We start from the raw sequence: 25,262 nt of genomic DNA, 5'->3' as shown, positions 1-25,262 counted from the left end.
TTAATGCCAATTAATACTTGTTAACATCCAACTATCAGTGCTGATTAGCTTGTTAACTAATTAAGTTATGCACATTCTTATGGAATGCGCTTCGATCTGCACTTGGAAATCGAGAAGCGATATATAGAAAGAATCCTGGGGATAAAAGTTAAGCCCATTTCAATTATTATTTGTATTAATGAAGGGCTAAGTCCATTGCAATTGTATAACTTATTATTTGTATTAATGACCATATCACTTAAGTGTTCTAGAAACGTAAAGCCATATGTTTATGAACTTGATAAAGCCCCAGATGGAGGACGAGTTGCCTGGCTACTTTTAAATATGTGATTGTATTTGGAACCCGGACAAAGATTTTAAGGGCTGCTGCTTGGCCTGTGATCCTCTTAGTTTACGATAATAACTGGTAAATGTTTACTATATTTTAGGATAATAATTATTATTATTTGTTGCATTTCTATCCCACATTATCCCACCTCTTCGCAGGCTCAATGTGGCTTACAATACATCATGAATAGTGAGAATACATGAGAAAGTAAACCTTTAGTATAACAGAAGGATTTTGGGTAACGTGAATGGCAGAACATGATAGTACATTAGCAAGCAATCATAGTACGAAATATTTAAGAACTGCGTAAGAATTATATAGAAAACGTGCATTTAGTAATAGTGAAAAAAAACATGATAGTGGTTTGGCAGTGAGATATTGTAAGGGCAGTTCTGGGTATGTGTATGGGAGTTCGTAGTTGTTGTATGCCTCTGACATTTACACCAAATAAGTCTGTGTTTAGAATTTCTCCATAAAGAAATCACCTAAAAGCAGGATCTGTGCTTGGATACCAGTTGGATTTAGAACCTGGAAGAGGCTCACGTTTCATTCATAGCCAGGGTGTAAATGTGCTCTTCTTGTACCTAACCAGATAATAAGCACTCAGCACACTCCCCCTTCTTGACATGACACACTGAGACTAATCACACATAATTGAAGGGGAGGAGCAGAGGGCTGGGCAATCTTTTGTGTCCAAAGGACAAATGGTCAGTTCATGACACTCTTGTCTGAAGCAATAATTCTTTATTCCTCTATAGGAAGAAAACATCCTGTTCCAACATCTCTAATAATTAAGGAACCACAATCTCTGCCGAGGTTAGGAAAATGCGTATTGTTGAAAACAGCGAAATGCAAAGCTAACAATAACCCCTGTGGCACAGAAGAGGACAAGAAAGTTATTCTTTTACACAAGAAAAAGCAAAACAAGGTCCACGTTAATCTTTTCCATATTGAAACAAAAGAACTGTAAGACAAAGCACAGTCAAAATAATCTACAAGGTTAAGAAAAGTAGATAAACATATTAAACAACCCGCCCTCCCCCCTCCCCCCCCCCGCCAAACAAAAAACACCAAATTGCCTGAAGTGTAAAAAATGTTTACCCAAAAAGAAAAACATGACCTGGAAAGGTTTCCGGTATATTCAGTCCAATGCGCAAAATCTAGTTATGTTAAGCATGTAGAAAACAACAAATGTTTCCAATTTTTAAAAATGTACTCTTAGTCATTCTTGGTCAAAACAAGAAAAAGTGGATAATGGAGATTTTCATCATAGATTTCTTTTTCTTCAGTTTTCAGCTGTAAATTGAAAACAAAATGATAGGTTAAATGGACCAGCATTAATCGCCTGTAAGTACTGAACAAGGAAGTCTTATCACAAAGCTGAATATTGCTCTTAGTGTGAATTATAGGACAAAATTAAGTTGCAGGGAAAAGCAGAAAGCAAGACTGGCATACGCAGAGATTCTTTATCTATTTCTTCCATATCTGATGCTTCCCCTTCCAGTTCAGAAGCCAAAAAGAATAGCCTTTGTGTATAAAATAAGCCAAAAATTCAAGGAAGTATGTGTCCTTTATTAATCAATTGGATATTTTCACATCTGGAATTTTTAAACATTTTATTTTAATTTTTTTTACTGTTTGATTTATTATCATTTTTATATACCGCCTTTCAAACGTAATTCTACCATAAAGTTTGGGGGCCTCGCACTTTCCTTTCTTCATAATAGTTCTTAAAGGCTGATTTTACAGAATTTATTTTATTTTTGTTACATTTGTACCCCGCGCTTTCCCACTCATGGCAGGCTCAATGCGGCGGGCAATGGAGGGTTAAGTGACTTGCCCAGAGTCACAAGGAGTTGCCTGTGCCTGAAGTGGGAATCGAACTCAGTTCCTCAGGACCAAAGTCCACCACCCTAACCACTAGGCCACTCTTCCACTGTTGCTACTATTTGAGATTCTACATGGAATGTTGCTATTCCAACATTCCATGTAGAAGTCGGCCCTTGCAGATTACCAATGTGGCCGCGCAGGCTTCTGCTTCTGTGAGTCTGACGTCCTGCACATACGTGCAGGACGTCAGACTCACAGAAACAGAAGCCTGCACAGCCTTCTACATGGAATGTTGCTAGTGGAATAGCAACATTCCATGTAGAATGTCCAATAGTAGCAACATTCCATGTAGAATGTAGAATGTCCAGTAGTAGCAACATTCCATGTAGAATCTCCAATAGTATCTATTTTATTTTTTTACATTTGTACCCCGCGCTTTCCCACTCATGGCAGGCTCAATGCGGCTTACATGGGGCAATGGAGGGTTAAGTGACTTGCCCAGAGTCACAAGGAGCTGCCTGTGCCTGCAGTGGGAATCGAACCCAGTACCCCAGGACCAAAGTCCACCACCCTAACCACTAGGCCACTCTAGAAAGACCAAAACAGTATTTTTGCAATATTGCTCACTGAGACCCATTAAGTAGGAAACTTTCTTCCATTTTGCGGGAAGAAAACAAAAACTCTGATTGGCACTAAGATTCCTGTTTATTAATGAGAAGTAATTCAGTTTCTCAGTTCTTAAGACAGAAAACCCCTTGTTCTATCATAGTTTTGTTTTTTTTTTAACTGTGAAATGACTGAACCGGATATTATCTGACACTAAAGACACTTTCTCTTCCCTGGCATGGGAACATACAGCAAAGCTACACTTTAAATTCTAATCCATTTTGCAAAGTAGAGCTTGTTGTATAATTGCTAATGAAACGGCAATCTGTTCCCTAAGATCTTTAACTTTATAACAGGTGGCTCACACGGGATTACCTATCATTTTTTTTTTCTGCATCCCTGAAGCTTTGTGATCCAACAAATTAGTTACTTTCAGCATACAAGACCAGCAATAATATAAATGTTGCAATGAATTAAAAAAACACTTCAGTATAAAGTTGTATTTTTACATATATAGCATAGGCAACAATGCAGAAAGATATACATTAAAGCAACACTGACACAGATTAAGAGGGAAGTTATCAACATGGGTTGTTATTATTATTATTATTAATTACATTTGTACCCCGCGCTTTCTTACACATAGTAGGTTCAATGCGGCTTACATAGTACCGTATTTTTCGGACCATAAGACGCACCTAGGTTTTAGAGGAAGGAAATAGGAAAAATTTTTTTTTTGCTTTTTCCCTCCTCTAAAACCTAGGTGCTCCAGTGCGTCTTGTCCGAATCCCTCCCTCTGAGTTCGGGATCGCCCTCCCCCCGGCCCTGTCACCACTTCTCCCTACTCACGTCACGCGATCTTCCCTGGTGGTCTAGTGACGTCGGGGCAGGAAAGAGCCCCCTCTTTCCTGCCCAGCGCGCTGCTCTCCATCCTCCTGTATGCAGCCTGACGGTCTCGGCGAGATTCAAAATGGCCGCCGAGACTTCAATTCTCGGCGGCCATTTTGAGTCTCGCCAACACCGTCAGGCAGCAATGCATACAGGAGGAGGGAGCTCTTTCCTGCCCCGACGTCACTAGACCACCAGGGAAGATCGCGTGAGTAGGGAGAAGTGGTGACAGGGCCGGGGGGAGGGCGATCCCGAACTGGGAGGGAGGGCGGGCGGCCTGCCAGCCGGCCAGCCAGCCAGCCAGCCGGCCAGCCAGCCAAATTTCTACCTTCGGACTATAAGACGCACCCCCCATTTTCCTCCCAAATTTGGGGGGAAAAAGTGCATCTTATAGTCCGAAAAATACGGTAAATAGAATTACAAAGTCTTGAAGGAGAATGTTACAAGCTGTAGTAAACATAGTAGTAGTGGGCTTTTGAGGATATGTAAATTGAGCATGGAGAGGTAAACAAAGATAGGATGAGCAAAAGGAGAAGAGATTGGGAGGGGTAAGGAATAGGAAGGACTGAGAGGAAGAGAGTGAGGAATGAGCATAAGGAGATTGTGAGACATGGTCAAAGGTATAATAATCGTCGGGGCAGGAATCATGTGGGTGGGCTTAAAAAGTTATTTTATTGTCCTATATAAGTTTCTCCTATATAAGCACACAACTGTGGAACGCATTACCTAAAACCATGAAAACAATGTATGACTACCTCTAAATCACTAAAAACTAACCTGTTTAAAAGGCATACCATACCGATCCAACCTAAATGGCAGGACTCCGCAACACAACAAAACCACAGCACGTAATGGACACAACAAACTCCTCCGCTCTATGATTCCCCAATATGATTATTCACACGAACCTTACCCTGTCACAACCTCATATTGTATTAGTTCACACCGGAGTCGGCGAACGCCTCTCCAATACTATGTATGCCACATTGAGCCTGCAACTAGGAGGGAAAATGTGGAATACAAATGTAGCAAATAATAATAATAAAGATAACCGTTAACCCAGTAACCAGGTCTCATTGTATGAAACAGGACCTGTGCTAAAACAGCAGGAGCTAATGATATAATAATGTCTTAATAGTAGCCCACATTGATAACTACATCCCTAAGAGGTCCTTTTACAAAGCCACGGTAAAAAATGGCCTGTGGTAGTGTGGGCGCGTCCCAGTGGCGTAGCTACGTGGGGCCACGTGGGACTGAGCCCCCGTAGATTTGGCCCTGGACCCCCCTGCCGACAACCCTCTCGACCCCCCCTCCCGCCACCAACCCTCCCCCGCCGCCACCTACCTTTGCTGGCGGGGGACCCCAACCCCCGCCAGCCGAGGTCCTCTTCTTCCGGCGCAAGGCTTCGTTTTGTTTCTGTGAGTCTGATGTCGTGCATGTACGTGCAGGATGTCAGACTCACAGAAACAGAACGAAGCCTTGCAGATCAGCCAGCGGCTGCGCCTTGCACCGGAAGAAGAGGACCTCGGCTGGCGGGGGTTGGGGTAGGCGGCGGTGGGGGACGGTTGGCGGCGGGAGGGGGGTCGAGAGGGTCGGCGGTGGGGGGGGGGGGGGCAAAGTTGTTGTTGTTGGTGGTGGGGTCGGCAATGGTGGGGGGGTCGGCGGCACTGGGGGGGGCTATAATATGCCCCATCACCTCGGGCTCTGGACCCCCTCCCGCCGAAGTCTGGCTACACCCCTGGCGCGTCCATTGTGAGTGTGCTTGGCCACTTTTTACCACGGCTGGGAAAAAGGTCATTTTTTAAATACGCCGGGAAACGGCCGTGCGTGTAAATGAAAACTAGTGGATGCCTATTTATGGCCTGAGCCCTTACCACCGAACACTGACTTAGCAGTAAGGGCTCATGCACTACCCACACACTAACCATGCAGTCTGCGCCAATGTGGCCGCGCTTTCAATTACCGCTGGGAACGCTCCCCCCCCCAAAGTAGAAAATAGAAAAATATTTCCTACCGCGGGATTTGGCACGCGCCAAACTCAGAACTACCGCCGGGCGCATGCAGTACCCTGGCAACAGTGCCGATTTGGTAGACGCTACCTGCGGCTTTGTAAAAGGGCCTCTAAATAATTAGTGCCAGTCAATTAGATTCAAAGGAGTGCCCGAATTTTTATCATACATACAGCAAACTTCCTAAGAAAAACTACAAACTCAGGTTCCATTGAAATCTGGACAATGGCCCTAGACCCCACATATTAAGATCTGTCATTTTTTTTTATTGTGCTGGCATCATATTTAATTATTGCCTATTAAAGGGTTTCATCTCACCGAAAGTATCATATCTGCGTTATATGAACGTTCCTCCATGCTATCGTGATGTATGTTTTATCACATTCCTGTTATATAATTCTTCTACAATGCTGTTTTAACGTATATATTTCTCATACTGTATCATGCTACTCCTGTTATTCGGATTCAAGTTTCCCTCGTTGATTTTATTTATGCTTATATTTGGTTATATCTCTATTGGCAATGCTGTTAAGCTGTACCTGCCGTATGTACACAACCTTGGGTGAATCTCTTCATAAAGACAGTTAATAAATCCCAATACATACTTTTCTTATGGGGCAAAAAAGGAAAAATCTCCTGTGTGTTTTGGGTTTGTAAAAGGTAAGGGAGGTGGAAGGCGGGATAAGAATTCTTTCATCAATCTGCCATCCATTCCATCACCCCACCAGGTTTCACCCGGCTTCATTTACTTTGCTCTTGTAAATGGCTCTGCAGGTCAAAAATATGTCTTCTGCATAGTGCATAAGGCAGTAACTAGCGTTCCCCCTAATTTAACCAAGATTGAGCCTACTAACCTATGAGAGCCGGTATAGATGAACATGAAGTCCACACACACTAATAGAAACGCGTCAATACACTCTCTTCTGAATTCTCTTCCCCCATATTTTCACCACACTTAAAACTCTACCTATAGTTAAAATTGTTATACCCAAACGTTTCTTACTATTGTTCTATCGCCTTATCATTTTCCCATTGTTACACTCCATTGTTCTATTTCCCTAATGATATTTTGACTTTGTCTTCCCATAACCCTTCACAATGTAACCCATAATTGAATTGTAACAAAATGTATTTCCATCATTCACTATCCAGCCTATAATCGAACGAGAAAAACGCCCAAGTTCCGACCTAAATCGGGAGATGGGCGTTTATCTCACAAAAACGAATAACGCGGTATAATCAAAAGCCGAATTTGGGACGCTTTCAACTGCACTCCGTCGCGGATGCGGACAAAGTGGACGGGGGCGTGTCGAAGGCGTGTCAAAGGCGGAACTGGGGCGTGGTTATCACCCGAACAGAGATGGGCGCCCTTCGCCGATAATGGATGCGTTTGTAGCTAGAATTTAGGGCACTTTTCCTGGACCCTGTTGTTTCACGAATAAGGCCCCAAAAAGTGCCCTAAATGACCAGATTACCCCCAGAGGGAATCGGGGATGACCTCCCCTGACTCCCCCAGTGGTCACTAACCCCCTCCCACCACAAAAAAATGATGTTTCACAACTTTTTATTTTCACCCTCAAATGTCATACCCTCCTCCCAGGCAGCAGTATGCAGGTCCCTGGAGCAGTTGTTAGGGGGTGCAGTGGACTTCAGGCAGGTGGACCCAGGCCCATCCCCCCTACCTGTTACAATTGTGCTGCTTAATGCTTATTAGTCGTCCAACCCCCCCAAACCCACTGTACCCACATGTAGGTGCCCCTCTTCACCCCTTAGGGCTATAGTAATGGTGTAGACTTGTGGGCAGTGGGTTTTGAGGGGGATTTGGGGGGCTCAACACACAAGGGAAGGGTGCTATGCACCTGGGAGCTCTTTTACCTGTTTTTTTGTTTTTGTAAAAGTGCCCCCTAGGGTGCCCGGTTGGTGTCCTGGCATGTGAGGGGGACCAGTGCACTACGAATCCTGGCCCCTCCCACGAACAAATGCCTTGGATTTATTCGTTTTTGAGCTGGGCACTTTCCTTTTCCATTATCGCTGAAAAGCAAAAACGCCCAGCTCACACATTGGCGAATAAAACATGGGCGTCTATTTTTTATCGATAATACGGTTCGGTCCGCCCCTTCACGGACCCGTTCTCGGAGATTAACGCCCATGGAGATAGGCGTTTCTGTTCCATTATGCCCCTCTATGTATTGTAAGCCACACTGAGCCCGGAAATAGGTGGGAAAATGTGGGATACAAATGCAATAAATAATAATAATAATAGATAATCCATTACACTATTTACTAGTGATCCAGCAGCAGCTAAATTGGACTAAAATGCAGAGACAAAAAACCCAAACTAAATCCCTAACTTCTTCCCTCCCCCTCAGCAAAACAGTTAGAAAATACCATTCTGAGTGACAAAACATTATGTAGTTTTTCAGCAATTTGGCTTATGGAGGTTCTTGCCGGATTAAAAATATTCTAATTGTATGATTCCGTGAAATGAAAAGCTCTGTTTAAAACAAGAACACGGAGCGGATTGTAAAGAAAACAATTTTCCAATTTTGCAGGCAAAATAGGGTTCATGAGGAGTGGAAGAAATTATATTAGCTACTATTAGCTGCATTGTGCTTTACTTCATAATTGGATGTAACACGCTCAAGACCTACCGGATGAATAGCAGCTGCAGGAGTGGAATTCATACCGTTTACCCTTTATCGTATCCACAATTATCAACAGCTTACCGCACAGATTATAAGCATCAGGCACTTGTAACGTGGCATTTTGAAAAGGTACGCAGAGGTGCAATCCACCATTCTTTTGCCAGTTCATATCATAGCCGTTCAAAGTTTGCTTTCATGAAACAGCACAGTACAGTGTGCACGACACTTCCTTGCACCTCGCACCTAGCTTTATTTTTAACATCACAAAAATTCATTTGCAAACGATGCAGAACGGTGCATTTTTCGTTGGGGGAGCATAAAAGTGGCAAAAATGCATCTGTAGCAAAAGTACTTTTGCATTTTAGGTACAGCTATGCAGTGAACAGTATGGATTTAGGTTAAATGATTTAATCCTCTGTTAGCACTATTCAGAAAACATTGTTTTACACCTTACAATATAAGACAAAGTTGTTGCATGATGTGAGTACATTTTCACAAAAGCATTGGCATAACTTGTAGAATGGCACAGATTTGATTACAGGCTTGCTTTTTAAGGGAAATAAAATTTCACAGCTAACAATGAGAGGTGAAAAGTTTAAGAGGCAAAGCTTCTCCTCCTGATCACGGGGTGTTAATCAGCTTCATGGGTGGTTGGCTAAATCTGTGGAATTTTTTTTTTTTACTTGCTCCATTGCCAAGATTGTAGCTAGTTTTTTTTTCTCCCCTGTTGTAGGAGGAAGGGTGAACAAGTCCCCATAGAAGGCAGCTGTGTATGAATGACATGAGGTGTTAATGCAAAGGGCAAAATTAAAATTCATGAATCTCTTCACAACCATTTGTGTAACAAGATTAAGACGGGACAGCGGAAAATAGCCTGCATTATCAGGCTTCTGACAGTTCTCCAGCTGGTTATGCTCTATTCCAAAACAGTAGGGATAAGAGGATAACATGAGGCCTGAAGGAAAATGCCTCTCCTTCTTTGGGGAGTAAAATCATCCCCGGGCACGATGAGGTTTGGAAGAAGACATGCTCCATAGGAAGAAAAACCCCAATCCTGCTAAAGAGGCAGAACATATTCGCTGTTGTTATCAGCATGAACGTCACACGCTAACAAAAGCTTCCGATGAACCAGAGAACTCTAGTGATACAATTTGTCAGCCAGTGCACTGCACAAACAGGTTGCTGCTTTGCCTGAGAGAGAGAGAGAGAGAGAATTCTTTGATTGTGATGGTGATAATGAAGAATTGCTTCCAAGTTCCATCCTTCTGTGCTCTACAGTGCCCCCAGGAAGAATCCCAAGGATGATAAAGGGGATGGGATGACTTCCCTATGAGAAAAGGCTAAAGTGGCTAGGGCTCTTCAGCTTGGAGAAAAGACGGCTGAGGGGAGAGGTCTATAAAATAATGAGTGGAGTGTTTACTTTTTGCAAAAATACTAGGACTAGGGGGCATGCTATAAAGCTATAAAGTGGTAGATTTAAAACAAATCAGAGAAAATATTTCTTCATTCAACGTGTAATTAAACTCTGGACTTCATTACCAGAGAATGTGGTAAAAGCAGTTAGCAGGGTTTAAAAAAAGTTTGGATATCTTCCTACAAGAAAAGTCTGGACATTGGGAAAATCCACTGCTTATTTTTAGGATAAGCAGCATAAAATGTATTCTACTGTTCTGGGATCTTGCCAGATATTTGTGAACTGGATTGGCCACTGTTGGAAACAGAATACTGGGCTTGATGGACCTTTGGTCCATCCCAGTATGGCACTGCTTATCAAACATATAAACGGCAAGTGACCTCTCACCTGCAAATGCGCAGTAGAGACTTCCCTCTCTGTCCCGCCCTCGCGTCAAGACGTGATTACGTGAGAGGGTGGAACAGAGAGGGAAACGGAGTCGGAGTCACTGTCGGACACTGCCGCCTGGAAAACGAACATCACGTGCACCAACCTCCACCCTCCCCCCCATCCCCGCCGCCGCTCCCGCCCTCCTCCGTATTGGGCCCCCTGCACTGACCTGACAGCGCCTCTCAGAGGTGAGAGGCGCTGTCAGGCCAGTGCAGAGGGCCCGGCATGGAGGGGGGAGGGAGCGGCGCTGAGGAGGGTAGCTGGAAATCTTGCCCGTTTTAACGGGCTTAACGGCTAGTGTTCTTATATAATGATTCTGTGGCATATCAATGGTTATTTAGCCAGAAGTAGAATTTCAACTCTAGAAGTGTTTTCTGTTTTTACAGTAATTTTAATTTTGATACAGAGGCTGCAGATCAATTTATCCGTGCGTATTCTGAAGAATGAAATACACACTCATGTGATACGCTAAGGGGGTAATTCAATAAAGATGGCGCTAACATTTATGCAGTAAATATACATTTTACTTCTACTACTTTTAAGCATTTCTATAGCGCTACTAGATGTATGCAGCACTGTACACATTATATGCAGGTATTTTCTCTGTCCTTAGAAGGCTCACAATCTAAGCTTTTGTACCTGGGGTAATGGAGGGTTAAGTGACTTGCCCAAGGTCACAAGGAGCTGCAGAGAGAATTGAACCCAGGTTGCCAGGATCAAAGCCCACTACACTAGCCATTAGGCTACTCCTCCACACCACCAATAAAAATCTGGCTACGCCCTATTCTCTAAATACGTAAATGTCGGCTATAGAGGTGGGCAAGCATACGGATGGACTGTAGGTAGGACTTGGGGTCCTTTTACTAAGGCATGCAGGTGTGTACGCATGTCCTACACACAACAATTTTGAACTACCACCTGGCTACCATGTGATAATTTTATTTTATACGTGTCCACTAAGCGTGCTGGAAATTTTCCGGTGCACGGCGCTAACCGGGCACTAATCGGCATTGTACGCACGTAGAACATTACCACCCAGTTAACGCATGAGACCTTACCACTAGGTCTATGGGTAGCGGTAAGGTCTCAGGCCCAAAATGGACGAGCGCCAATTTTTATTTCGCCGCTCGTCCATTTTCAGCCAAAAAAAAAGAGGCTTTTTTTGCAGATGCACTGAAAAATGGACCTGCGCGCGTCCAATACACGCGTCTACACCAGCGCAGGCCATCTTTTGGTGCACCTTAGTAAAATGACCCCTCATAGAATACTGTAAGTTATGCATCTATAACTAGCATCAAGGCACAAGAATTTACACTGGTTCTATGGCCAGCATAGCTGCTTGGACCTAACTACAAATGTGTGAATATACATACTGGCTGATGTTCAAAATTTATTTATTTTATTTATTTATTTATTGCATTTGTATCCCACATTTTCCCACCTCTTTGCGGGTTCAGTGTGGCTTACAATAAGATATGAATAGTGGAAATACAGTTGTACAGCTTGGTTATGGGTTACATTGTACAGGTTATGCGAGAGTCGAACAATCATTAGGAATATTACAATGGGAGGTCAACATTGAAACATTGGAAGGAGACAATGGGAAGCTTAAGGGCAGTAGTAAAGCACAAAGACATATGTTGGGTGTACATATTTCTGTGAGTATATGTATGGGTGATGTGGAATTAAGGGGGGGTGATACATTGATGAATAGTGAGTGTGGACTCTATGTGTTTTGGCTTTTTCCGTAGATTGTTTCAAACAGGTGGGTCTTCAATGATTTGCGGAAGGAAGCTTGTTCGTGAATCGTTCTTACGTTGCGCGGCAGTGTATTCCAAAGCTGTGTGCTTATATGAGAAAAGGTTGACGCGTGTAGCGTCTTGTATTTCACGCCCTTGCAATTAGGGAAGTGGAGGTTGAGGTATGTTCGGGTTGATCTTTTAGCATTTCTGGGTGGTAGGTCTATCAGCTCGGACATGTAGGCTGGGGCTTCGCCGTTAATGATCTTGTGGACTAATGTGCATACCTTAAAAGTGACGCGTTCCCTAAGTGGAAGCCAGTGTAGTTTCTCTCGTAGTGGTGTTGCCCTTTCATATTTTGGTTTTCCGAAGATCAGTCTGGCTGCTGTGTTCTGGGCTGTTGAAGTTTCCTCAGTATTTGCTCTTTGCAGCCTGCATATAGTGAGTTGCAATAATCCAGTTGGCTGAGCACGAGGGATTGCACTAGGTTGCGAAAGACGAATCTTGGGAAGAATGGTCTTATCCTTTTCAATTTCCACATGCAGTAGAACATCTTCTTCGTTGTGTTATTTGCGTGGGTTTCGAGTGTCAAGTGGCGGTCGATAGTGACTCCAAGGATTTTGAGCGTTTCTGAGATCGGAAGGTTTAGGTTTGGTGTGTTTAACTGGCCAGAAATGGCTGCCGACCAGTTAAATCACTTGTTTTCGACTATCTGGCTATTTTCAGCGGCACTTAACTGGTTCTCTCTGTTGACAATGACCGGTTAGCACCAAATTCCAATGTGGCTAACTTGGGGGTGTTCTAGGGGCGGAGGCGGGTTAAGGGCTGATATTCAGCCCCTCACCGCGTAAGTAAACTGCTTAAATTGGGCTACATAAATAACAGTCCTATCTTTAAGCGACTTGACTTATGCAATGAGAGGCTGAATATTGATGTAACTGGCTAAGGATATTCAATGCAGAAGCCTGAACAGGGCCCGGCACTGAATATCCAGGAATAAGGCTGGTGGCGGTCAGCAAAATGCTCACTGCTACCAACTGAATATTGGCCGGATAGTTATGCTAATATTATATGAGGGAAAGTAAGCTCTTGTTTTCCTTTATCCAATAGGCTCCAGTTAGGTGACTTCTAGATGCCTTAATCGATTGCTTTGTTTGAGCTTTACTTAGGCCCTATGTCTTTGCCTGAAAATTTCCTAAATGTAGGCCTGCAGTTTATATGCCTACTTTAGGTTCCTATTATTTCTTCTTTTCTAACGTCATCCCCATAGCATAGTAAAAATATTTTTCAGGAAGTCAGCCTTAATCAGTTTTCGAAAGGGCTGTTTTAGTCTGCAGTAGCTCTAAACCCTTCAGTAATTGCAGGGGGTACTCCTGGCACTTAGGGGAATGACTGTCTCAATGAAAAACTTTGGCATCTCTGAGATATTATTCACTTTACGTTATCAAACATGACGTAAATATTAACATACTTATGAGTTGGATAGTTAAGTATTTCTAAACAAGCTTCAATCATCATATGTTCATTTTCCCAAGACAGAATTTCTCCACTTTCGTTTTCATTTGATAAGGGAATTTCTTTACCCATTACATAAATTTTGGAGCGTTTACATAGCTATTCATCTAAGGAAGAAGGAGAGTTACACTTCCATCTTTTGGCTACAACACATCTTGCGGCCAATATAAGAGTGTGCTCTTGAGCTACTCCATAATCTTCCCATCGCAAGGTTGAATCTTAAGAGAATTCCACCACATGCGATTGAAATCTCCTGATTTTACCAACAAAGCGGAGAAGTATTATGATCCCATTTATGGATCAAGTAGGATAATTATATGATCTCATTAAAATCTTGGGGCCCTGTTTACTAAGCTGTGCTAGAGGCAACTTAACGTTTTTAGCGCACACTAAGCATTATTAGCGTGTACTAACCATGTAGACACCCATAATAATCCTATGGGCATCTACACAGTTAGTGTGTGCTAATTTTTAGCACACGCTAAAAACGCTAGTGCACCTTAGTAACAGGGCCCTTGGTTTGAACTGAAACTAAGTTGAAAGATACAGAAACCTTAGACACAAGATCCACATTTTTTCCCAGTCTTCTTTAGTCATGGTTCCAACAACAGATTTCCATGGAATAAGATACTTAAATGGTTGGGTTGAGCCTGAATCTATTAATGCATCACATAGCTTTTTGAGATAAGTTCATTCTTTTATTTAGGGCCCTTTTAGTAAGCTGTGCTAAAAGGTGGCCTGTGCTATTACAAGCCCGTGGGTTTCCTGTGCACTGAGGCCACCTGTTAATGTGGGGGTAAAATGGCCAATTTTTGTATATTGGCAATAATAGCCATCTGCTTAATTCTTCCATTAGCACATGACCATTAGGGCATGAGCCGTTAACTACACCTATTTTCGAGGCGGTAAGGGCTCATGCACTATCATGCGCTAATGGCTAATGGGTTAACACGTGGCAATACCCACACACTAACCCATTAGTGCTGAATACACCTCTTCTCTGCCCCCAAACATGCTCCCAGTGTAGGGTTACCATATTTTGTCCCCCCAAAAGTAGGACACATGCCCCGCCCCCTTTCACAAAGTGAATGGGCTGTGCTGGCACTAGCCTGTCTTAGTGAACTGGGGGGGGGGGGGAGAGGGGGTAAGTTTGTACCTGAGGCAATGGATACTTAAATGACTTTCCCAACATCACGGGGAAGTGTAGTGGGATTTGAACCGAGCTCCCCTCACTCTCAGCCCACTACTCTAACAATTAGGTTACTCCTCCACTCCTAGGAAGGTTCCCTTCCCCCCCCCTAAAATCAACATGCCAACCTTTGACTACTACTTATCATTTCTAAAGCGCTACTAGACGTACGCAGCGCTGTACACTTGAACGTGAAGAGACAGTCCCTGCTCGACAGAGCTTACAATCTAATTAGGCCAGACAAACAGGACAAACAAGAGATAAGGGAATATTAAAGTGAGGATGATAAAATAAGGGTTCTGAACAAGTGAATAAGGGTTAGGAGTTAAAAGCAGCATCAGAAAGAAATCAATAGTGCCAAATGATTGTGGGCTCTTAACTAATTGAGAGGTCCCATTTCTGCATGTTTATTGCCTATGGGCTCCTTTTACTAAGGTGCGCTGAAAAATGGCTTGCAGTAGTGTAGGCGCAGGTTTTGAGCGCGCGCCAATGCATTTTTCAGCATGCCTGTAAAAAAAAGGCCTTTTTAAAAATTTTTGCCAAAAATACACATGCGGCAAAATCAAAATTGCCACTCGTCCGTTTTGGGTCTACAACCTTACCGCCAGCCATTGGCCTAGCGGTAAAGTCTCAAGCATATTGGACGTGCAGCAAAAATGAAATTACCACAATAGAGCTGTGCAGTAACTCCATTTTAGCACGCGCTGGGCGCAAGTAGAGGCTTACGCGGCTTAGTAAATGAGCCCCTATGGCTTTAGTGAGTTTTTTTTTTCTCAAAAACAAAAAAAAGAGAAAAAAAAAAAATAATAATAATAGTAATTTAAAAAAAGTAGTGGATCTCGTTAGCAATTTTGGATCTCAAGTAGCCACTGCTGTTTCTCCTTCGGATTTTGAGCACTGATTGGGACACTTTTAATTGTAATGGCGAATCAGAGATAGGTGATATTTCATTAGATATCTGCTCTCCATTTGTTTTGCAACTGATTCCAGATAATTTGTCCTGCTCTGTTATTGTTAACTAGTAAAAAAGCCCCGTTTCTGATGCAAATGAAACGGGGGCTAGCAAGGTTTTCTTCTGTGTGCATGTGGGAGTGTGTGTGTCCCTGCCCTCTGCCCTCTCTCCCTTCCCCTGTGCTGTCTGTCCCCTCCCCCCTCAGAGTCGAGTCCTTCAGTGTTAAGTTTCCTGCTGTTCTGTGTTTGTGTTAGAGAGATAGTGAGGGCTTCTGCCCTCTCTCCCCTCCCCCCTCTGAGTCATTCACTGTTACAGAGAGAGTGATTTGGTTTCGTGCTCTGCTATGTTTTCCTTCACTGTTTGTGTTACAGAGAGAGCGTGGGCGGGGCAGACACTCATGGGGAAACCGGATATCTCTCCCCCTTCACACTTCTGGCTGGAGGCTTCATTTAGAACGTTGGTGGTGCCTTTTATATATATACTAGTAAAAAAGCCCCGTTTCTGATGCAAATGAAACGGGGGCTAGCAAGGTTTTCTTCTGTGTGCATGTGGGAGTGTGTGTGTCACTGCCCTCTCTCCCTTCCCCTGTGCTGTCTGTCCCCTCCCCCCTTGGAGTCAAGTCCTTCAGTGTTAAGTTTCCTGCTGTGCTGTGTTTGTGTTACAGAGATAGTGAGGGCTTCTGCCCTCTCTCCCCTCCCCACTCTGAGTCCTTCACTGTTACAAAGCCAACGATTTGATTTCGTGCTCTGCTGTTTTCCTTCACTGACTGTGTTACAGAGAGGGCGGGGCAGACACTCATAGGGAAACCGGATATCTCGCCCCCTTCACACTTCCGGCTGGAGGCTTCATAGAACGTTGGTGTTGCTTTTTATATAGAGAGATGTATCTTTACAGACAGGCGTTATGCACTGAAGCATTAAAATTAGCAATTGTGCATCCTTTGTTGGAAAAGAGCTCTTTGGTAAAGGTGGTTAGCTTGGCAGAGTTTAAAAAGGGTTTGGACGGTTTCCTAAAGGACAAGTCCATAGACCGCTACTAAATGGATTTGGGAAAAATCCACAATTTCGGAAATAACATGTATAGAATGTTTGTACATTTGGGTAGCTTGCCAGGTGCCCTTGACCTGGATTGGCCGCTGTCCGGGACAGGTTGCTGGGCTTGATGGGCCTTTGGTCTTTTCCCAATATGGCATTACTTATGTACTTATATCTATTCCTAATTATTGCCCTATTTCATCTCTCTCACTTTTAGCAAAAGTAATTGAAAGAGCAGTTTGAAGTCAACTTTGTGAATTATTCAGCGAGAGCTGAAATAGTTCATTTTTTCCAGTGTGGGTTTCATCGGCCTGGAGGTGCCCCAGACTGTCAGGGGATACCCACAATGAATATTCATGCGAGAGATTTGCATACACGGTTCCCACTGCATGCAAATCTTTCTCATGAATATTCATTGTGGATACCCTGAATACCCGACTGGCTGGGACGCCGCCAGGACCAGGTTTGGGAACCTCTATGTTAGATGTTTTTGCTGCCTTTGACACAATTGAGCACCAGATTATTTTGAAATTTCTTCAGTCCTTTGGTATTTCAGGAAATGTTCTGGAGTGGTTTGAATCTTTTTTGAGCAATAGGTCACAGGAGGTGAAATGGGTGATCTTTGCTCTCCCCCACAAAACATTATAGCTGGTGTCCCACAGACAGCCCTTGTTATCTGCCGCCTCATTTAATTTTTATTTGGTACTTTTGTTTGAAGTGGAAAGAGCTGAACCTTCATTATCAATTGTATGTAGACGACACACATTTTTTTTTTCATCCAGTAATCCATTTGAGAAAGCTGTAGAGCCTAGTGGTTAGGGTGGTGGACTTTGGTCCTGGGGAACAGAGTCACAGGCAGCTCCTTGTGACTCTGGGCAAGTCACTTAACCCTCCATTGCCCCATGTAAGCTGCATTGAGCCTGCCATGAGTGGGAAAGCGCAGGGTACAAATGTAACAAAAATAAAATAGATACTATTGGAGATTCTACATGGAATGTTGCTACTATTGGACATTCTACATGGAATGTTGCTATTCCACTAGCAACATTCCATGTAGAAGCCTGCGCGGCCACAATGGTGATCTGCAAGGGCCGACTTCTACATGGAATGTTGGAATAGCAACATTCCATGTAGAATCTCAAATAGTAGCAACAGTGGAGGAGTGGCCTAGTGGTTAGGGTGGTGGACTTTGGTCCTGGGGAACTGAGGAACTGAGTTCGATTCCCACTTCAGGCACAGGCAGCTCCTTCTGACTGTGGGCAAGTCACTTAACCCTCCATTGCCCCATGTAAGCCGCATTGAGCCTGCCATGAGTGGGAAAGTGCAGGGTAGAAATGTAACAACAAAAAAAATAACATCACTATTTGGCTGCCTAAGAATAAGTTTGCCCTGAATCTTGCAAAAACTGAAGTGATGATTATTGGTCAGTCTTGTTGGTATGATATTCCAGTATATATTTTAATCTATGGTCAGAATATTATGATTATTCCACAAATTTGGAGTCTAACATGTTATTCTGAATTTGGGAAAGAGCGAAGAGAAGTCCAATATCTTCTGAAATGTTTATTCTCCTTCTACTACTACTACTACTATTTAGCATTTCTATAGCTTCTAAGATCACATAAGTTACCGGCCTTCCCTCTACCACATCCAACCCTCGATAATGTCACTTCCTATTTCTTCACTGGCAGGGCTGCAATAGAGGGAAGCATGCAGAGCCAGCAAAGGTTGCCTACGGGAATCTCTGCCAGGGACAGCTCAGAGGTAGACCAGGGAGGAGTGGGTTCAGAGAGAGACAGGGAGATGTGTGTAAGAGGGTGGGGGGGGGGGGGGGGGGGAGGAACACTACTACTACTACAACTATTTAGCATTTCTATAGCGCTACAAGGCGTACGCAGCGCTGCACAAACATAGAAGAAAGACAGTCCCTGCTCAAAGAGCTTACAATCTAATAGACAAAAAATAAATAAAGTAAGCAAATCAAATCAATTAATGTGAACGGGAAGGAAGAGAGGAGGGTAGGTGGAGGCGAGTGGTTACGAGTCAAAAGCAATGTTAAAGAGGTGGGCTTTCAGTCTAGATTTAAAGGTGGCCAAGGATGGGGCAAGACGTAGGGGCTCAGGAAGTTTATTCCAGGTGTAGGGTGCAGCAAGACAGAAGGCGCGAAGTTTGGAGTTGGCAGTAGTGGAGAAGGGAACAGATAAGAAGGATTTATCCATGGAGCGGAGTGCACGGGAAGGGGTGTAGGGAAGGACGAGTGTGGAGAGATACTGGGGAGCAACAACATAGCAGATGCCAAGCTGTGGGTGGAGGGGGAGAAAAATGACAATATGTGGGTAGGGGCAGAGGGGTCGGATGGGAAGAAAGTGGGAGAGATGGATAGAAGAGCGGGGGGGAAAAGTTAAAAAGAAAATTGCATGTATAGGTGGTGGTGGGGGTGAGAAGGGCCCGCCCAGGTTAACTCTGGGTCCACCCAAAATGGCAGGTCTGGCTATGCTCCTGATTTGCAATCACTGATCACGATTTTACAGCCCAGCTCAACATTTTTTTAAAGGAATATGCCATTCAAGCAGTAGTACAATACAGCCAAATCTATTTTTGTATAAATCCTATCCAAACTACTTGTGTTGTTTCAGACGGAAAATAACACACAGAGAAAACAGGCACAATCTCTGCAAGCAATTTTTCAGAAGGCAATAATCAAAGTAAAAGCCTACGCAGATTTTTCCTTTGATTATTGGTGCAAACCCTGCAGGAAAAAGTACCCACAGAGTCTCTGCCAATGTGCCCAGTTTTGTTTCTTTACCCCTAAACGTTTCAGTTTTAATATACTGTAGAATGAATATTCAAAGGTACATATACATTAAGCAACTGAACATATAAGCCCCCTAAGCATGAATTTTCAGTGGCAGCATACTGATAGGGGGAAATACTACATATAACAGTGTGCCTAAACAGTGTCGGCACAAGGTGAGGTGCTGCCTGAGGCAGAGCCGAGATGCCACTCCCCACCCCATTCCAAGATGCCTCCCCCACCCAGGCCGAGATGCAGCCCCCCTTCCTACCTCCAGCCTGTTTGCGGCGTTTACCTCCTTTCGTCACGTTCCAAACCCGGAAGCGGCAGCGATTCCCATACGCTGCCCTGCCACTGGCACCCGCCTCTTCCCTTTATTGTGGCTGCTTGAGCCTCTGACAAAACAGGAAGTTACATCAGAGAGGTGGCTGCAGTAAAGGGAAGAGGCGGGTGGCGGCGGTTGGGCAGTGAATGGAAATCGCTGCCGCGTTTGGAACGTGATGAAACAGGTAAACGCCGCAAACGAGATGGAGGAAGGAGGGGGGAGATGCCGCTCCCTGAAGAGTGCCGCCTGAGGCCCCTGCCTCAGGTGGCGTAATGGTCGGGCCACCCCTGGGCCTATATATAGCCTAGAGGGCACCTATTTTCCTGTATAGAATACTAGCACAACTGGACATACAGTAATATCTCGGTTATCGTCGGTTTCAGTTTTCGTCGATTTTTTTCGCGAAAAATTTGTCTCGGATTTTGTCGGCGTGCCCACGTGACCTCGCTGCTAATTTTCCAAAAACGTGTTCTCCTGCTCAGTGTGGTGTTGTTTGTCGTTGTGTGAGCATCACCCCGTGCGTCTAGCCAAACAATTCCATTGCTTTCCAGTGTTTTTATTCATATGGAAATAATTGCCTCGGTTTTCGTCGATTCTTTTCGGACGGATTATCGACGAAAACCGAGGTATCACTGTATATGCATATGTACCACTGTTCCCTCTGAGTGGGAGTCCTCCACCTACAATCCTGCCAGTGGGGGGTGCTGTTTCACTATGACATTTTCCATAGTGAGGGACAGGCAAGTTATGCAGGACTCCAAGGAACCTAGAGATTGAAAACACAATATTCATGCAACACCACTCACTAGCAGCAATGCAGTTGGAGGACTCGCGCTCAGCTTACAGGGAACAGTATGAATGTGCTTAGGTACAAGCGCTTACACCAGCCATAGGAGCTGGTTTAAGTGTGCAGACCTAGTTGAGGGACAAACTTATAATAGTCTAGAAGTTAACATGCATAACTGTACATCTTGTCCCACCCATCCTAGGAATACTGTAAATAATTCCCACCTCCAACGTTCTGAAGCTCACTCCGTGCCACTGAAGCCCTGAAGCCTGATCCTGAAGCCCCCCCCGTAGTGTTCGTAGGGTCTCAGCACCACTCATAGCCCCGCCCACCCCCCCACATAATTCGCAACTCCAGCGTTCTGAAGCTTACTCCGTTCCACTGAAGCCCTGAAGCCCTAAAACCCTGAAGCCCTGTAGTGTTCGTAACCTCACTCAGCACCAACTCCTACAGCCGCCCACAGCCCCGCCCCTCGCACGATACCCTCCCCCGTCGCAACCACCAACTTTGAACACCCCCCCTGCTGACGACCCTCCCGCCGCCAACCCCCCGTTGCCTACCTTTGTTGGTGGGGGATCCAACCCCCGCCAGCCGAGGTCGTCGTCTTCGATCAAAAGGTTTCCTCCTTCTGTTTCTGACGTCCTGCATGTCAGACTCACAGAACGAAGGCTTGCTGAGCTGATCTTCGTTCTGTGATTCTGATGTCCTGCACGTGCATGTGCAGGACGTCGGAAACAGAAGGTGGAAGCCTTTTGCATGAAGAAGATGACCTCGGCTGGCAGGGGTTGGGGTCCCCCGCCAGCAAAGGTAGGCAATGGCGGGTTGGTGGCGGGAGGGTTGTCGGCAGGGGGAGGGTGTCATACAACAAGGAGCACAGCGCGTCAAAATCAAGCAAACTCCAAGGGAGGGGAAGGGTGCCGCCGTGCAAATCGACGGGGAGGAATGCCTGACGACACACAGAGGGACAGAGAGAGAGGTAGGGAGGGGGCCATGGAACCTTGCTAGCAAAAACGGGCCTTTTTCTGTGGTATATATATAACTTCAAACATACCACCCACATCCATAATGTTGGAAATGAAACCGCATTCTCAACTACCTAACCTGCTGCTGTCGAGAAAAACCTTTCAGAAATTCATGCATGTAAAATTTGATTATTGTGTGCAAACATTTTTAATGCATGTACCTGAAATTTGTGAGCAAAAAATCTGTGTGCAAAAGTGGATTCAGTGTGTATGGCTCAAGCACCTATAATTTTCCAAAATGAAACCGGAAACCGAACGCACACTCCTAAGCAACGGTTTTATGTTAAGCATGTAAGCTAGCTGAGAAACTAATCTTAGATAAATGCTTTTGACCTAAATCTTATAGTACCTGGATCTAATTCCACAGCTGTGAAATTCTATTTGAGATCTATCAGTCTGAATGTGCAATCCAACCAGGTCAAAAAACAACAAGAGATACAGATTTTAAGATATGAAATAGTATATGTTTTAGTATTTCATTATCCAAATTATTACAATTTATACTGTAAAAATGCTACTGTTGATTTGCTCCCGTTTTAAATCCAGATGAATGGAAATGATTCCCAAATATATCACTCTGCTATTAATTGAAAGATTGGTTTGCCCTGCCACAAGGCATGGAGATAAAATATGGATCTGTACCACACACAAAATGCTCTTGGAAGCTCTATACCTATTGAGTACTTTAATCATACATTTAGGTTACCTGCCAAAAGGATCATGATCTTTTTAAAATGAAGCATGGATTAAAGTGTTATCTAACACAGACAGAAAACCAACCTTGAAGTGGGAGTTAGAGATGTGCTCATCATAATTTTCATATCTTTGGATGGTGAAACCAGCCTTTTCAGCTAGGGTGCAGAAGAGATTCAAAGTATTCCCTCTGAGAGGTGCAAATACCATTGCTTTGCCCTGGAACAACAACAAAAAAAAAAAAAACAATTCCTAAACATTTTTACAATTGCAAGGTAATTGGACAGAACATACACAACTGACTAGGTGGCTGATTCTTAAAGTTGGGTGCAGAAGCGAATAACGCAAAGCCCATAACGCCGAAAGGAATGCAAAGAAATAGCGAAGCGATGCTAAAAATAAAATCTTATGCAATTGATATGTGTGGTTAATTGGAGCTAACAAACCGAAAGCAAGGGTAGGACCATACCTAGCGCACAAACACAAAGGGTTTGCGGTACACGAGGCTCTTGTGAGCATGCCCAGATGAATCCAGAAGTGCAAGCACACATCGGTGCTGTTCTTTTGTGCTTCTAAATATGAGCCTTTCAAAAATTGTTTGCTTATATTTAAGTGCACAGGCGTCAACCGGGGGCGTAGCCAAACCTCGATGGGAGGGGGGCCAGAGCCCAAGGTGGGGGGCACATTTTGGCCCACCTCCCTGCTGCCACCCTCCCGCTGCCACCTTTGACCTCCCCACCGCTTCTGCCTCCCCACCGCCGCCGCTTCTGCCCCCCCCCCCCCGGGCATTTTACCTGGTCACGGTGACTTTCCAAATCCGGCACTGGCAGCGATTCCCATATGCTGCCCTGCCGCTGCCAGCACCCGCTTCTTCCCTTTACTGCTGCTGCCAGGGTGAAACAGGAAGTCACTTCAGGTGGCCGCAGTAAAGGGCAGAGGCGAGTGCCGGCGGCGGAAGAGCAATGTATTGGGAATCGCTACCGGGTTTGGAACGTCACCGTAACCAGGTAAAACACCACAAAGCTGCCCCCCCCCCCCAAGATGCCGCTCCTAAAGAGTGCCATCTGAGGCCCCCGTCTCAGGTGGCCTAATGGTCGGGCCGCCCCTGTGTGCAGGGTTCCATATCATGCACGCTGTTAGCTATATTAGGAGGAGGCATGCTTACGGGATGTGTTTAGGTCAGAGAAGGTAACTAAAATGTGTTCATTACATTTTACTTTGTACATATGGTAGTTTTCACAAACTATGTAGTTCTTTTTCTACTGGATTTAGCGAACGCTAAATAATAATATGCCCATTATATTTCTATCGGCATCTTACCATTTAGTGCGTGCTAAATCTGTTATTGCATCTTAGTAAAAGGACTCCCTATATGTGTAGTAGGGATGTACATTTTTTTTAAAAAGTTTAATTTCATTCTGGACTTTTTCAGACTTTTTTTTTTGTTATTTTACACATTTGTTTAAATGAAAAAAAAAAAAAAATCAAGGCACCTTTAAATATTTTAGCATGCTTGCTGGTATGTGAGCAGATTTCCTCATTCCTTCAAGCTTTTGGCGTCAGATTGCACTACGCTTTTCAGGCTTAGCGCTAGTCTCACTGATAGAAGTTCGAACATTCGCGGCTGTCATGTCTGGACTCCTGATGAAGGCATAGGCTGAAACACGGACCACGTAGAGTCCATGCATCAGTGAATGTACGACTGACTAATGATTAAATTCTGCCACTTTTTGTGGATGTCTGAAGTAAAGACAATATTGCTTCCTGTCTCATTGCCCTGGTCATTCCCACTCCTTGCTTTGTTTGTGCTGTTTTGCGGGATTGCTTGTCTTTTCTTTCTTTGGATTAGTTTAAGTCAATTTAGCATGCACTAAATTTTTTAAGATTTGCTAACTGAAGGGGAAGGTTATCAATATGGACTACCATTATGATGTGCAGGGCCGGTCAAACTCGGTAAGCAACAGGGCCGGTCTTAGGCCGAGGCGACCGCATAGGGCCTCGCGCTTAAGGGGACCCCGCGCGGCGCGCCTCAGTCAGCCTCCTTCGCTCCCGATTCCCGGCGCTCCGGCGGTATTTAAATATACCTCCGTTGCAGGCAGCTTGGCAGCGTCAGTGAAAATGCTGTCTGATGTCACACCAGCCTTCCCTTCGCTCGTTCGTTCCCTCTCAGTGTCCTGCCCCCAAGGAAATGACGTCAGAAGAAGGCAGGGCACTGAGGGAACGAACGAGCGAAGGGAAGGCTGGTGGGACATCAGACAGCGTTTTCACTGACGCTGCCAAACTGCCTGCAATGTAGGTAAATTTAAATACTTGAAGATTTGAAGAGAAGAGGGCGGGCAGGTGGACATGGGAGCGGGAGGGATGGAGAGAGAGGAGAGCATTGATCAATGGACATGGATGGGAGATCAGGGCCCAGGGAGAGAGGATTAATTGCTGGACATGGAGGGGAGGGAGGAAAATTGCTGGATTTGGATAGATGGAGGAGGGAAGGGGAGAGAGGAGCATCGATGGACATGGATGGGAGGGCAGGGCCCAGGGAGAGAGGATTAATTGCTGGACATGGAGGGGAGGGAGGAAAATTGCTGGATTTGGATAGATGGAGGAGGGAAGGGGAGAGAGGAGCATCGATGGACATGGATGGGAGGACAGGGCCCAGGGAGAGGGGAAAATTGCTGGACATGGAGGGGAGGGAGGAGAATTGCTGGATCTGGATAGATGGAGGAGGGAAGAGGAGAGAGGAGCATCGATGGACATGGATGGGATGGGAGGGCAGGGCCCAGGGAGAGAGGAAAATTGCTGGACATGGATGGGAGGGCAGGGCCCAGGGAGAGGAGGGGAGGGCAGGGGAGAGAGGAGAATTGCTGGATATGGAATGGAGGAAAGGAAAGACAAAGGAAGGAGATGCACATGGATGGAGGGGAAGGGAGAGAGGAGAAATGCTGGACATGGATGTAGGGGAGGGGAGGAAAGTAGATGCACATGGATGGAGGGGAAATTGCTGAATTTAAGGGCTGGATCAGAACGCTTTGAAGGCAGATGCTGAAACTGGAGAAAGGATAGGGA

General features: G+C 44.7%; 1 protein-coding gene across 1 annotated transcript in view; it reads right to left on the bottom strand.

Annotated features, from left to right (window-relative positions):
* Positions 1–764: 764 nt before the first annotated feature.
* Positions 765–25,262, bottom strand: part of CAMKMT (calmodulin-lysine N-methyltransferase) — a 577,957-nt gene continuing 553,459 nt past the window's right edge. The window contains exons 10-11 of the mRNA XM_030195805.1: positions 22,287–22,418; positions 765–1,624 (exon numbers count right to left, since the gene is read on the bottom strand). Coding sequence (XP_030051665.1) covers positions 1,547–1,624; positions 22,287–22,418 — 210 coding nt within the window. The 3' untranslated portion in view covers positions 765–1,546. The remainder of the gene's footprint in view (positions 1,625–22,286; positions 22,419–25,262) is intronic.

This window comes from Microcaecilia unicolor, chromosome 3, assembly GCF_901765095.1.
Source record: "Microcaecilia unicolor chromosome 3, aMicUni1.1, whole genome shotgun sequence".
NCBI classification, from domain to species: domain Eukaryota; kingdom Metazoa; phylum Chordata; class Amphibia; order Gymnophiona; family Siphonopidae; genus Microcaecilia; species Microcaecilia unicolor.
This window is presented reverse-complemented; position numbering and strand designations above follow the sequence as displayed.